The 16369-nt window shown below is 32.6% G+C and overlaps 1 protein-coding gene across 1 annotated transcript in view; it reads right to left on the bottom strand.

The window, feature by feature from the left end:
- Positions 1-2673: 2673 nt before the first annotated feature.
- The window catches only part of LOC111086869 (rhodopsin, GQ-coupled-like), a 27841-nt gene continuing 14145 nt past the window's right edge, over positions 2674-16369 (bottom strand). Inside the window, exons 2-3 of the mRNA XM_022391466.1 lie at positions 13203-13333; positions 2674-3691 (exon numbers count right to left, since the gene is read on the bottom strand). Of these exons, the coding sequence (XP_022247174.1) occupies positions 2796-3691; positions 13203-13333 (1027 nt within the window). The 3' untranslated portion in view covers positions 2674-2795. The remainder of the gene's footprint in view (positions 3692-13202; positions 13334-16369) is intronic.

The following is a 16369-nucleotide window of genomic DNA, read 5'->3' as shown; positions in this document are numbered from 1 at the left end:
AGGTGTAAATGTGCTCTATTTCAGGCGATTTTATCCCTCTTCTCGAACAAAACCCCTTGAACAAAATATTTCATGTACACTGTCAAACAGTTTCCAGTTATCTACTAAAATATCTGTAATCTAGCCATCCAACTCTGAATGGTGAATGGTAACACATACACATAATGGATCATCTGTTAGTGAGATTATGTTAAGGAAAGGGAGGTAAGGCTATATAACATCCTTTTATGACGTGCTATTGTTCACATGGTGTCATGCTAAATTTTAACTAAATTATATGTAATTATTGTTCACCACCCTAGTCCCCTTTAAGTATTGTGTTCCTGTTTATAATTCTCGTTCTGTTGCATCATTATTATAGATAACTGGCATGACCCTTGGCATTAGAGGTTTGTGTTGGGGTCATTTACATTACGAACAATTCATTTATTTAATTGCAGTTCCTAAATGCAGCATTTTTTAAAATTGTTCTTATTTTGAATTACATCTGAGCTATTTTATCCTATCTTGAGGGTCCGTTTTATCCAACCTTATAGGTAAAACGGCTCTCAACTACAAAGAATGATTTTTTGAATATTTAAAAGAGAGTTGTAGCCAACCTTTTTTTTAAAAAAAGAAGACTAGAAATGTCATGTATAATAAAACGGTGTTCATTTTAAAACCTTTCGCTTTTTTCATGACATTCATTTTAACTGGTGGAGACCGCATTTAACGTTAAGGTGGCCCGCTGTCTTACCCCAGCTCCCTTTACAACAGTGGTAAACATGGATTAAGAAAAACGCTTTAAAACTATGTGATTTTTAGAACCGCAAACCTGAATTGGGACTGTTGTTGTTTGTTGATGTTTGTAATTAAGCACAAAGCTACACAAAGGGCTATCTGTGCTCTGCCCACCACGGGAATCGAATCCCGGATTCTAGCGTTGTAGGTTCACACACATACCACTGTGCCACCGGGGGGGGCTGTATATTAGCAATTTATATTTTCCTTTACATTTATAAGTTATTAAAAGAAGTTCCTATATGATATATCATTCAAAACGTATAGTAAGTATAAATTGTAAATTTTTAGATACTGGTCAAATAGTTCCAAAATGAGTTCGTAATGCATCTGTAATAAACGGTGACCTTTGATCTATGGCTCTTCGATATGTAATAAGCTCTTTACATATCAATGCTATGTATTTTTGTAAACTAGATTTCTATGCCATTTATACGATACAAAATTTACAATTATCCATGTAATATGGAATAAGTCACATATATTTTTTTAAGCTGTCGATTTTTATGTAAAAATCACATTTTGTCCCTAATTAGTTATGCAATCATTTAGCATATTTTTTACGTAAACTCATAAGACGTTAAAATAAGTTCTTCTTAAATAAGTCTGAAAAGTTGGATTTGGTACGTGTTGTAGCTTTTGAGATAATAATGAAAATATGTATTAATGTACCTGACAATATTTAGGGTAACCTTTGACCCTTAATAATTAACATAAAGCTACCGAGTTATACTTAATATCGTGTATTTTTGAAAATCTTATATCTTAATATGATATCACTTATTACATCGGGAAACACAAATATATCAAATAAAAAAAATTGACAGCATACAACAAGTCCGAATATTTTTTAGAGGATGTACTTAAGTTAACTTAAGTTAATTGCAATGACAAATATAGGTTTGTTTGTAGTTAAGCCCAAAGCTACACAATGGGCTATCTGTGCTCTGCCCATCACGGGTATCGAAACCCGGTTTCTAGCGGTGTAAGACAAATAAAGGAAAGTTGTACTTGTGATTAATTAAACGTAGTTAATATCAAAACCTTGAAATTTATGACTATATCTCACCATCGTATTGCCACTTTTGGAGACTTAGAAAGTTAATGTGTTCCACAAACAAGCTGCAGTTGACAAATCAGTTTGTGAATGTGTTTTTTGTTGTTGTTATTATTGTTGAAACTTCAAAACAAGACTAGATATATATGTCCACAAATAATAATATCAAGAGTTAAAAGTTATTAAGATCTTCAGTTTGAGTTTTATTATAGGATTTCTATATTAATTTACTGTCAGTTACTTAGTTTAATCATATACCTAAAAATGTGTGTGTTTGAAGCAATAATAATCTCAAAAATAATGAAATCAAGATTGTGCCGCATTAATACATTTACTGTTCAATTATTCTTTAACAGCACATAAACAGTGGCGTTTCAGACCATTTAGTCCATTTATGAAAAGGCTCTTTTTGAAAAAAAAAGTCTTTATAGTTAAGCTCTGCATGGCCACTCTTGTGAAACAACTAAAAGAACATTGCTTGGAATTTAGTTTAAAAACTTATTACTAAACATCATTAACGTGTAATACAAACCCACTAACAGCATACTGCTTATAATTGAGATAAAATAATCAAAATGACTTCTTCCTAGCCATCAGAGAGATTACGTGTCTTAAGCAAAATGATGTAATTTCAGTATATATGACCCACACAGTAGGATAAAACCATATAATTAATCGTCATTACTAAAAATTCTGAGTCAATGCGTTTTAAGTTTCATATGTTCTTGGTGTTGGTTGCAAGGGTAACAACTCATCCCGTTTCTATTAGAAACCAAAGATGAAATATTTATTTCAAGTTATACCTTAAACTAGGAGCAGTAGGTAATAATTTCAAAACCTGTACAACGACGGTGGCCATTGCAACAAAATTAATTCTCGTGGTCAAATTATTTCGCACAATGATAATTAGGGAGAGATAAATCCAATGTATATTCATTTTTTTTTCTTTTGGAACGTACTACTTCTGGTTCAGTGACACTGTTTTCATGGATCTGCCTTCTTGAAGGAAAGACATGACAATATAACATTTTCTGAATTTGTTTTTGAGTTCTGGTTGTTGTTTGACATCATTATTTAGTTTTTCAACACCACTTGCCCTTGACAAACGCGTTTGTTTTTCATGCCTGGGTGTGTTCTGTGAATATCTAGAGTAAATTTTCTCCCTCAAAGCGGGCGTTTGAGTTCTGGTGAATAAATGACGAGTGCAGGCGCAGAATTCACGATGAGAAAATCCATAAATTATTGGATTATAAACAGTAGACATTTTGGCAAAGAAAGAAGGTATAGCAGAGACCCAAGGAGTGACGACATTAGTATCCCAAAACTGACCAATCGTCGCTACAATAGCATACGGTGTCCATGACAACAAGAATAATCCTATTATGCAGAGTATCATCTCAGCAGACTTACAGTCGCTTCTTCTTCTTGTTATATATCTCGATGTTGCCCTGTTAACATGTATCTGGGACATCTCTTGTTCGTGATGAAAAACGGCTTTCCAGATAATAAAATAGCTTGTAAGAATTACAAGAAGGGGTAAAAAAAATCCAAGGATGTACAAGAAAACGAAGTAAGCTCGATTAACTGGGGTGCGTGTTAAATAATCGAATGAGCAGCTAGTTAAAAAACCCTCCGGTATATAGCTTCCCCACCCAAAAAGCGGAGGTGCCACGCACACACTTGAGTACAACCAAATAAACGCAACTATTTTACAAAGTTTACTGTTATTAATGTGGAGGCCAGAGTACCAGGGTTTTATCGCTATCACCAGGCAACGCTCCAGAGCGATAGCAGAAAGTGTAGTGATGGATATTAATCCGAATAGTCCACACATACTCCCATAAAACTCGCAACCTGAAACATAAAAAGAAGAATTTATCAAGAAATAAACATAAATTTTGTTACACAAATCACTGCGATCGAATAAAGATAATTTCCTAGGAAGTCACGTTTAACAGCAGAATTTGTTGCTTTTCTGATATAGAGCTTCTAATCGTTCGAATCATAGTAAATAAATATTATTGATCCGATGCTGATCAAGATCTCTGAGCTCAAGGGGTATTTAAAGGAACATAAGATTTCTCAATATGAAAGTACCTAAGAAATAATATTTTGTTGCATCGAGTGTAATCCAAAGCAGGACTACTTTTCTTACATCTTCCTGTTACGTGTATTGGGTTTATTTATATTACTACGTTTTTTTTTGCGAATTAACATGAAAAAAACAAAAAAAAATTAAAAGGAACTAAATAATGAGGATCTTATTTAAAAAAATTAATGATGTTGTACGTGAATTTTCATACAATCTCAGGAGACCATTAAGAAACTAGCCGAATGATATTTCCTGCTATTGTTCTTTTAATCTTAATAGTCAAGAAAGCTGATTTATGAAAATCTTGTGTAATTTAGTAAACGCTATTGCTCTAAAGGAAATGTGTATAGACTGAGGATTTCACTTTCAACTCTTACCTCTTAATGACATTGTTTTAGACCGTGGTTTTAATTTACACGTTTGTATTATTGTTTGGCTAGAGAGATGTTTGATGTACTTTGGTGAGCATGGCTTAATGACTAGGTCCTTCTTGAAAGTTTAGGAAACGAGTTGAGCAGTACAAAATGCACTTATGCTAGAGTAGACAACTTGTTGATTCTTGAGTCAGCCAGTTAGGTAGTCAATGAAAGTGAGCTTGTAACTTACTGTGAAAGAGTTACTAATTTCGCTTTTGCAAACTTTTAGTTGTGTTTGAGACACAGTAATAGAAATAAAAAATTAACAAGTAAATGAAATTATTGATTTAGACATATCGTTCAATAAACACTAGGTAATTTAAGTAAAAATAAAATCATGAACTTGTGGATTTTGTATTCGAAGAAATAAAACGCCTTCGTTATCGTTAAGTATTCTGCACTTTGCACTATATATATATAAATATATTTTGTTTACCAAGTAAACCAAAAGGGTCCGACTAGCAATAGAAACCTTTACAAAAATATCATACACTCGAATAATTTGATTATTCTATTTAAGTACTTCAAAGGAAATATGCTTTGGAAGAATATAAATGCTAAAGGTTTGGGCAATTTATATGGAAATGGTTCATACAAAGAACAACCTGTTGTTTGTTACGAGCTAAGAAACCCTACCAATAGTGTATCTCGTGAAGAGCAGGACATTAGTAAAGTATTTGAAACTGAGTTCGTGAAAGTAAATTTAAATGTCAGTAAAGTGGGGTAGTTATAAGGTAAAATAACACTGAAAACGATTGAAATGATAAACTGTTTTAAGTTATGGAGATATAACAAGGGAGTTATTCGTTTGTTGCTTTTCTTTTTGCCTCCGTTAGATACTGGATTGTTAATGTTAGGAAGAATAAAATATAAGTAAGTAAAGTTTGGAAAATAAAGTTAGTGTGGTTTACGAAACAAAAAAGTTCTGAAAAGGAAAAAAATAATTCACTAGACAAGGAACGCAAACGATAACATAGAAAAGAATCCCAGGAGGGATTTTAAGATGAATCTGAAATTAATAGAAACTCCAAGACATATTCTGTTCAATAACAATAACCATTTCGTTACAGAAAATTCTGAAAGAAGAACAAAAACACAATAAAAGAAAATACCAACACTTTAGAGACAATAGCTTTTGTTTGTTTGTATTTAAGCACAAAGCTACACAATGGGCTATCTGTGCTCTGCCCATCACGGGTATCGACATACCGCTGTGCCACAGGGGGGCGAGATAATAGATAAAATGTATCATATGTGACTACATCACAATGAATTGAAATGAACATCTGGAAAGAATCATCCTATATTACAAAATATATTAACAAATCATATCGTGAATGTTCTGAGTTTCTAGCACTACTGCAAATTGAAACTATGAAATGCAATTATTTAAGACTGTTTTAAATTCTATCCCCGTTTTTAAGCTAGAAAATTACAACTCAGCAAAATTTTTATAGATTAGATTTTCAAGGTGAGCCTTTAGTGAAGTCGAAATCTAATCTTAACTTACCCCAGAGAAGAAACGTGTGTGTCATGTTGTATGTAATAAAACTGAAAAGTTCTCTGTTATGGCGTTAAAAGATCAAAACAATGTTATCATTAGGTCTAATATTCATGATGAAATAATATTAGGTTGCAAAATCAAATGTTTCGTACTGCTTATAAAATAACGCTATGGATGTACTTTTGTAATCACGACTAGTCCAACTAACAAGTTTTGATATTGGTGCAAAATGTCTCTTGGGCAGCGAATAGGGGAGAACAACCGCTATTTTTACAAGACTTTGGTTTGAAATCCGTAATAGACTAATTAAGAGAAGTATGGAAAAAGCATCTAGAGCTTAAAGTGATTTTTATCTCGAATATTAGGATATTAGGTGTATTGAATAGTTCTCTATTTATGAAATTACGATAACCTTTACTTGGAAAATATATAGAAACGTTTACAGTTGTTAAGGTGTTTTACTTTATTTTCAAGAAAACAATTAGAAAGGTGGTATTGTGATTGTTAGAAGATTCTAGCACTCTCATTTTCTGGTTTTTGAAAACTTAAATGATTAGCAGAATTATCGAAAATTATTATTAATAAGTGTTATCAATGAAACTGAACAATGCCATTACTTATCTAAAAGATTGTCTTGGATTTTTCAGGAAAATGAAGTGGATTATACATCGGAGAAACAGAAACAGATTCCCAGAACACAATAAAAAACCGTCCCATGTTTTCCACCGTTGCAACTAAAAGAAAACATAGTATATCTATTTAAAACATAGTAATTTTAAACAAAGAACCAAACATAAACAAACGCAAAATCAAGGAATCCATCTTAATTGAACAAAACAACCCTACTCTAAACCAACACCCTGGGGTGCCAAGATATCTCTTCTAATTCGTGCAACAGTATCCGGTCATGTGACCTTTTTGTTCCATACTTGACAAAACGTTCTCGAAACGTTGTACATTTGCCGATATGTTTAAACTTATATTAAAGTTTTTCTTCATTACCCATTCAAGCCGTCTCCAAGCAATATACTATATTTTTTTATGGTTGAAACCTACTTCAAGATCTGGCATGGCGTGGTGGTTAGGGCGCTCGACTCGCAATCTGAGAGCCGCGGATTCGAAACACGTCACCGAACATTATCGCCCTTTCGGCCGCGGGGGCGTAACAATGTTACGGTTAATCCAACTATTCGTTGGTAAAAGAGTAGTCGAAGAGTTGGCGGTGCGTGGTGTTGACTAGTTGCCTTCCCTCTAGTCTTACACTGCTAAATTAGGGCCAGCTTTCGCAGATAGCCCTCATCTAGTTTTGTACGAAATTAAACAAACAAACCTAGATACTTCATAACTCTAAGAAAGTCACTGGAAAGTCGAAATTTTTTGAAAATATTATGTAAAATGTTTCTAATATCGTTGCTTCCCGGTGGATGAGCGCTAAGTTTACGGGCTTCCAATGTTAAAATCCGCGATTCGATTCCCCGCGGAGGCCAGAACACAACTAGCCCATCGTTACTTTGCCCTAACTAAAACTAACAATATTAGATACAATAAAGGTTTCCTAGGAAATACACCAACGGTAATAATTTGGTTACGTTTACCTAACTAGCAAAATTATTTGCCAACGTTTAACTTAACGCAGGAAATTACTTTTGATAATCATTTAGCTATATCTGATATAATAAAGAAAGTTTCGTCTGATAACTGATTTTGGCTTAGAACCTGTTAAGTTTATTTTATAATTCTTTCTGGAGTTGCCGCATCCCAAATATTCTAGTGATCTTATTTTATAGGGTCTGAATATGATTCTAATTGACTGCTTATTTCCAGTTTAATAATTGGGTTTATCAACAGCTTTCTGATAAAGCTTTAGAGACTTGATCGATTTGATTTCTCACCAAGAACTTTTGAAATATTTGTTCTAAATTGTAATGTATCCTTGGAACAGATTTTCCAGGACTGTTTAAATAAAAAAAAGAAAAATTCGTGACAGGTGTTTAGTTTTAAAAAGAAAAAACTTTCCTCAAACTGGGGTGTTCAGGGATATTAATATCTCCCCTCTAGTGGAGATTAAGTTTAATTATAGTGGGCTTTTAATAACTATTTTGAGATCTGGAATGAATAGCGTGCGTTAATGATAATAAACTTCCTAAACATTTGTTAAATGTTTTGGGTGAGAGAATTGAAAGTTTTGAAATTGTTTGTTTGTTTGTTTTTGAATTTCGCGCAAAGCTACACGAGGGCTATCTTCGCTAGCCGTCCCTAATTTAGCAGTGTAAGACTAGAGGGAAGGCAGCTAGTCATCACCACCCACCGCCAACCCTTGGGCTACTCTTTTACCAACGAATAGTAGGATTGACCGTCACATTATAACGCCCCCACGGCTGAAAGGGCAAGCATGTTTGGTGGGACGGGGATTCGAACCCGCGATCCTCAGATTGCGAGTCAAGTGCTCTAACCACCTGGCCATGCAGGGCCATTTTAAAATTGTAACAACTATACAGTAGAGTTCTACAAATACCCATAATTTTCTTAATTTTTTTTTATCGCTCTCTATAGAAATAATTGAATATTCCTAATTAACTTGCTGAAAACTTGAAATATTTGGTATCAGAAAAAATAACAGAGCAATGTCTAGTGAATTATCAAAAATACGTTCTTCTTCATTATTACAATTCATTAAATATTGTTGATAGAAACTCCAATATAACACATTATTTTGTCCACCAACTTTTGAAGTAAGAGAAATAAGAATAATTACCTTTGGTATTTACAAACGGACTTACAGCAAAAATTAATACTTAACACGTGCAAGAACTTACACCCTAAGCGACTATTATTCCGGTTACAAACCAAAACGTTTTATCTAAACTTCAAGAGGGAATTTTTCCAGTTTAGTAGAAATATTTGAGATATCTGTAAAAAATAGTAATTAAAACCAGGTAAAAGTAATCGTAAAAATCTAAATGTGATGTTTTCATTCCATGCTGATTCTAATTATTCTCGTAATTTGAGAAGCATTGTTTATTGTTTTAAATACAATGGTTGTTGTGATATTACCTCACGTAAATTCTTATTAAACAATCCAGGCCTTGGGAGTAGCCCCCCAGTGGCACAGTGATATATCTATGGACTTACAACACTAGAAACCGGGTTTCGATACCCGTGGTGGGCAGAGCACAGATAACCCTTGTGTAGCTTTGTGCATGATTAAAAACAAACAAACCTTGGGAGTAAATTTTATATTAATCTTTTGAAAAATTGACAAACCTCTTTTTTTATTTATTTTTGGAATACTTTCGTAAACACAAAAGACAAATTTTGTAAAATGTTATCATTAAGAAATATTACGTAATTTGACCCTTAGATACATTGTTTTGACAGATTTATATTAATTTTACAATTATTTTTTTATGAAGTTTTGTTGAGAACGAAACGCTGTTTATGAAAGTTTATTATGCGGGTTGTTCTTTTGTTCTTTAACATTCGAAACATAATCCACTGACAAAATAATCAGAAAGCATCACAACATGGTTAATAAAAAAATAGTTAAAATAATCTAATACTATAAAACACAGTGTATACGTGTCTGTCTTTTTTTTCGCAATTTGAAAACGTATCTTTGTTAAATCATCGAGTACGCCAGAAAGGACGTAAATATACTTTAGTTGACATTTTTTCGACATATTATTAACTTATCAAAATTTTTAAAAAGGTTTAACGTTAGATCGTAGAATAATATTAGAAGATTATTTATTGATAGTATTAAGTGCGGTAAAGTTTAGCCCTGACTGAACTAAAGCAAAAAACGTACACAAATTATAGTTTTAATTTTTCTCTTTATCGAATATAGGCCGTACTTAATAAAGGCTTAACTAATGTTAGGACTAAGACAAGTGGACTTATAATTTTCAGTGTCTGCGATTAGAATTTTTTTATATTACTTTAGAAATCCTGTATTTAAAAAGGTACTGTTGCAATAACGATACTAATTTAGCCGTAAATGTTTTGCAAGTCTCTGCTAGTTATTACATAAAACAAAAAACTTGACTTATAATTGTTATAAAGATGTCAGCTCAATCGCTGGTATCTCCCTTAAAACTGCCTTTTTTTCATAACGACTCTGTTATGCAGAAAACAGTTTTGGTAACCATATTTTACGCGTCTTTGATATAAAATGAACATGTAGAGGCTTTACTCTAGCCTTGATGTACGTATGACAACGGACCACGTAAGCAGGCTTACAAAAGATTCAACAGAAAAGGAAATTTGTTTACGTTTAACAAGACAAACAAAATTATTTATTTTTAGTTAAATCTGGCTGATCTGGATAAGTTACACATAGCTGTTCCTTATTTTGAACCGATAGACCAGAGGAAAGGCAGCAGCCAACAGTATCTACTACCGAATCTTGGACTACTTTTGCCTGATCGAACAGTAGAACCTGACCATCAGTCTTATAACGCTTCCGCGGTCCCAAATTGAGGAGAGCGTTTCTGCGGCAACGGAACCCAAATCAAAACTCTCGGATTCATAGTCAGAGCACGCTACCTATCAGGTCACGCTCGGTCACTTCTTGGTAAGTTAAGTTGAGTTATTTTGATAAGAATTGTTTAAATAACAAGACCACACCTCTCAGGACCTACAGGTAGAGATGTTCAAATCTCTGAAGAAAATGAAATGAGTTTATACACAACCTCAGACCTTATATAATTGGCAAAATATGAAGCTTGCAAAACAAAGTAAATCAGTTATGTTATTTGCTTGTTTCTCTAGCCTGAGGCATTATCGGAAATGTAAAATAATATATTCAACCTTACTATTTAAAGCTTTTATATAGATTATATGTATATATGTATGTATATATATATATATATATATACCAGAATATAATAAAATGTTAGTTTAAAAATATATTTGTTATTTCTGGTTAATGTAAGCTTTTCGACATTATATAATTATGCAACTATTATATTATAAGTTTAAATTTCTTACAAAAAGAATAATTTATTCTCAACTAAGAAACTTTTAAATGAAGTTTATTGTATTGGAGGTGAAAAAAAAATGAAGCAAGCAAAGAACAACAAAGAACTTCAGACAAACTTGCACAGCGTAATGATATCTTTGTCGGGCTGCGGACCGCCGCTCTGCAGTTAGAAGTATGGATCCATTACAAAAGCAGCAGTCAGTCTCGTTATTCTGTTCAAAAATATGGAACAATTTCTTTCGTAGTGGGCATTGCTGGCTCTCCCCTCCCCCCTCTCTGATCAGTAGTTCAAAACTACTGACGGCTATACCTACACCGTAGGGGTTTCTGACCTGGCCCACGTGCGTACAAGTTGCCGTTCAGGTTGGAAAACTCCAATTCTATTTTCGTATTATATAAGAAATTTTAGCAGAATTGCCAAAAGTGTTTATACTCAATCCTACTATTTTCTGAAAAAAAAATTATTCGAGCTATCGGAAACATTCACTGTTACTTAGAAAATAAAAAAAAATCTTGTATGGACTTTAAATGTGACCTCTTAATAGTCTTCCTAAATCAATTTAATCGTTTTATAGTTTGAAAGAAATCCTATATATTCATGTGAATTTAATGATACAAGTAAAGTAAAACGACCACCCTGATTATAATCATATATAATGTGCTGCCATCTAAGGTGAATTATATGTAAATTTTGTTCATGCTACTTCAGGCATAAGCAAAATGATGGACGGACGCAAATGTGATTGACCAAAGCAACTCGTTCAATTTTATATTTGTTTGTTTTTAACAACTTTGATCTAAGGTAAGTACTTTGAATTTTTTATGGTTACAAAGAAAATACTTCAGGAAATTTCGCTTTGTTGATTTCAAACAACGAGGAATTATACACAGGTTAATACACCGTAAAAAAAAAACACAGTTCGAGTTCAACGATTTTTTTATAATATGCGATTGCTTTACGATAAGTGGCGTATAAGATGACCCCCCATCTACCTACCCAATACCGTATCACACACAAATAACTTCAACCGTAATTGATGCCATTGCCCTACACTAGTATTTATTAATATTGTCATTGTCCTAAAATAATGCGTGACTTGTGCATGCCACACCCTCTTCCTAATCCTTAAAGGGAGCTTTTAAATGATGATTTAAGTGCAGTTATTATGAGTAGATGGCGGTCAGTTTACCCAACTTTGTGGGATAAACTCCTCCCTACTTCAATATCTAGAAACAAATCTTTGTCCAATCTTTGCTTTATCTAGAAACAATATTTATAACAAAATAGCATTTTTTTAAAACATTTTGCTTTTTATAAAATTCGTTATAATTGGTGAAAACTGAATTCAAAGATATTTCAAAGATAAATATTTTGCAAATACTTTTGTACTTATCAATTGATGAGGTGCTTATGATTAAGAAGTATAATGCAAGCACGGTGCTAATAGATCAGAAGAGGGTTCTATTTCAAAACCATCTTTCATCAAGGATCTACAAGTAGATTTGAAAAATAGAATATTTGTTGTTAAAATAGCACACAGAAACTTGAGATTTGCTAATTTATCTTAGAAGTAAGTCTTAAATTCGACTTCCTAAAGTAGAATTTGTAACCAGACAAAATCATACTAAGCTAGAATAGAGATTTCTTGGAGAGACAGAACTACAGAGAATGAAAATTTCTTATCATTGATCCCAGAAGCGAATTGCACAGAAATTCTTACGCACACAAAATAAACTAATTTGAAATAGTTCCTTAAATGCTATTAAACAAAATCAGATAAACAAATTGGCCATAAATGAATTGGTAGTTTAGAAATTACTAAAGAGCCAGCCGCTTAAAAAAATTGGGAACATGAAAAACGAGTTATAAAAAAATACAGTCTATGGTTTCAGAGAAGATAAGTTATAGGTATTCTGAGAAAGAAAAACAACAAAACATGTTTTGGTCATCTTCTGTTTCAGTTTTGTTTATCTGTTTCGGGCAAAAAAGCTTTAAACTATTTAGACTAGTTGTTTGGTTTTTTTCTTGATCTATTTTTAAGAGTAAGATGTGTGTTATTTGTTTTGTTTTCTTATCGACAAATGAACTGAATGTTACTTTTGATAGAGGCCAGAAGCATTTCTTGCAGCTAACAGTGTTTATAGTGGCTTTAGAAATGCATAAGTCTTGAAACTGACCACCTAAAATACACTCCGAAATGCAAACGTTTGAAACAGGAGATACTGAAATACTGATTGCTAAAAAAAAAAAAAAAAAAAAAAAAGAGTCGTCTTTCCAACGTTAATTCTAATAGGATTTACGTTAGTTTCTTGAATGAAATGACATATTGTCATAGACTTCGGATATGAAATGGTTTGAGAAATTCACTTACCTAACTTACCAAACTGCCAGCTATGTCGAAATGAGGAAAAGCTCGCCATGGGATGAAGACAAGACATCAATAAATCACTAACGGCAAGGTTGCCTAGCAATCTATTAGCTGGCGTTCGTAGCCGACGATACCTATGGTGAAAAAAAAAGAGAGAGACATAACAGACACATTGGTAAACATGAGTTATGTTCGGAAAACTTAAACACCGAGGCTGGAATTTGGTTCCACTTAAAACAAAGTACAAATAATCTGACTTAGCTTTGTGTTCCGACTACGTCTGTCAAAACAGAGGTTAGGTTATTCCTTCTATTTGTGTTTCTTGACTCTGATTTCCAAGCTGTATCATATTTCCATTATTACATGAAAACAAGGCAGACAAACAATTCCAGCCAAACGCACGACAACAACAACAACAAGATAGTTTTGGTGTCGTTTTATAACCTCGTATATTTTCGAGCGGAAACATATAAAGTTTCAGAACTAAACTATGAAGGTTATATAAATGTCAGTTCATGAAGTGAGCTCAGTCTCTGTTCTTGTTAATGTGATGACGACATGATAATGATCATTAACTGGTTTATACGTTGTTTTTTTTCAGAATTCAAACTTTCATACCTAATCCTTCGTGTTTTTTGTTTAAGGAACATGCTGAATTTTGTAAAGAAATTGTAATATACACTTAAGTAGGAACGTATTGTTATAAACAAAACAACTATTTCGTTGTTCATCAAACTCTCTTAGCAAAATGAACTAGGTTTAAAACCAGATGTGAAAATCAGGCTATTATGATATGAAAGTTTCGATTATTTTTATAAGATATGGAAAACTATATGTATGCAACGTTCGATCTTATAATATAATCTTGTATTGTTCTCACAGATCGATTTCCTAATTTTCTAATTCTTGTATTGTTCTCACAGATCGATTTCCTAATTTTCTAATTCTTGTATTTTTCTCAGAGATCGATTTCCTAATTTTCTATTTCTTGTATTGTTCTCAGAGATCGATTTCCTAATTTTCTAATTCTCGTATTGTTATCACATATCGATTTCTTAATTTTCTAAATCTTGTCTTGTTCTTAGAGATCGATTTCCTAATTTTCTAATACTTTTATTGTTCTCACAGATCGATTTTCTAATTTTCTAAGTCTTGTCTTGTTCTCAAAGATCGATTTCCTAATTTTCTAAATCTTGTATTGTCATCACATATCGATTTCCTGATTTTCTAAATCTTGTCTTGTTCTCATAGAGTAATTTCCTGATTTTCTAAATCTTGTATTGTTATCACATATCGATTTCCTAATTTTCTAAATCTTATATTGTTATCACATATCGATTTCCTAATTTTCTAAATCTTGTATTGTTATCACATATCGATTTCCTAATTTTCTAAATCTTGTATTGTTCTCATAGATTAATTTCCTGATTTTCTAAATCTTGTCTTGTTCTCATTAACTCAGAAACAACCACTTTCGGTTTGTCATTCATATTTCTATGTATTTGTTTAGTATTCTTCTTTCACTGGAGACCCCTGCCCGGTGGCTAAGAGGAAAGCTTATCTGTTTGTTTTAAAGCAAAGCTACATTAGGATATATGCTGTTTCCACATGGGGTATAGAACCACAGAGATAAGTCTGAGGCCTTATAACACTAAATACGATACCCGCGGTGGGCAGAACATAGATAGTCCATTGTGCAGGTTTATGCTTAACAACAAAAAATCAAAAAATGTCACTGGAAACATTTTCTGATTCTTTAATGGTTAACGATGCATGAATATTTTCTAAAAGAACGTAGTAATGATGGTGTACATATTTCTTAAGGAACGTAGGAGCACAAGTGTACATATTTCTTTTCCTTAAGAAATATGTACACCTTCGTTACTACGTTCCTTAAGAAATATGTACACTTGTGCTCCTACGTTCCTTAAGAAATATGTACACCTTCGTTACTACGTTCCTTAAGAAATATGTACACTTTTGCTCCTACGTTCCTTCGTAGTAATGAAAGCGTACATATTTGTTAAGAAACGAAAGTGTATCTGTTTTTTAAGGAACGTAGAAACGAAAATGTACATTATTATGTTTTCTGCCAAAGTGGCATCCAATTCAATTTAATGTTCCTTTACCATAAATCATATCTTACATCTTCCCCTACTCAACAAGGCACAAACTGTAAAACAACGTTTTTATATCATGCGATGTGCAATTTAAGAAATGGAAGACAAAACAATTCATTACACAACGACGCTGTTGTTTAATACGTAATGTATGATAATATACACACGTATGATTCAAAAATAAAAACGCTGAGCTTCCTTGATTTTCATTACTTTGGAAACAGCACATTTATGTTTATTTATGACATTTAACTTCACGAAATGTGAAAGCTTGAATTGTTAGTTAGTTACTTAATAAATAAATAATGACCCATCTGATCTACCTAGGGACGGTCTTGAAATTGTCAAATCTAAACTGAAATATTATTACTATTTTTCAAGTTATTTGGCTAGTGTAAGAACACACATGTGTATGTATACATCAAGCTTGGCTGAATGACAGTTCTTTCTTAACTAACCGATCGGATTATTCTTACAGCTACTTAACAACTAAGCTATATAATGTGAAGCGTTGACTTACTATTAAGACAAGTGGGTCTAGTTGAGGAATTAAGGAAAGAAATAGCATATCTAATTTACTGTAAATATATACATATATGTGTGTGTATGTAGCATGATTCTTCTTATGTTGAAAATGTGGTGAAATACCAGAAAAAACCAGGAAATACTTTCATTACGCGTTACCTATTATTTTACCTAATTTAAGTTTTTGACGAATCATTTACACCGCATAATTGTAATACAACCTGATGTTACCAAAATTTCTAAGACTATGCTATAATATATAAAATACAACAATTATTCTCTGAACCTTTCTATCTACCTTTCATGTAACTTCTATGAATATATACCAATTTTTAGGAGAAATTTTGTTTTGAACCTAATTCCATCTCTTCCTTTTTTTCATTTTCATATGTGCATGTCCTTTACAATCGGGTCTACATGCTGAAGTCATGTATTTCAGTTAGTAAGGATTTTAGATAGAGTATATATATAAACACTTATCTTTTCAAATTACTTCATATTTTATCACACGTAACAGTTTTAAGC

This window comes from Limulus polyphemus, unplaced genomic scaffold (assembly GCF_000517525.1).
Source record: "Limulus polyphemus unplaced genomic scaffold, Limulus_polyphemus-2.1.2 Scaffold1500, whole genome shotgun sequence".
NCBI classification, from domain to species: Eukaryota; Metazoa; Arthropoda; class Merostomata; order Xiphosura; family Limulidae; genus Limulus; species Limulus polyphemus.
Note: the sequence above shows the minus strand (reverse complement) of the source record. Positions and strands in the feature narration are given on the sequence as shown.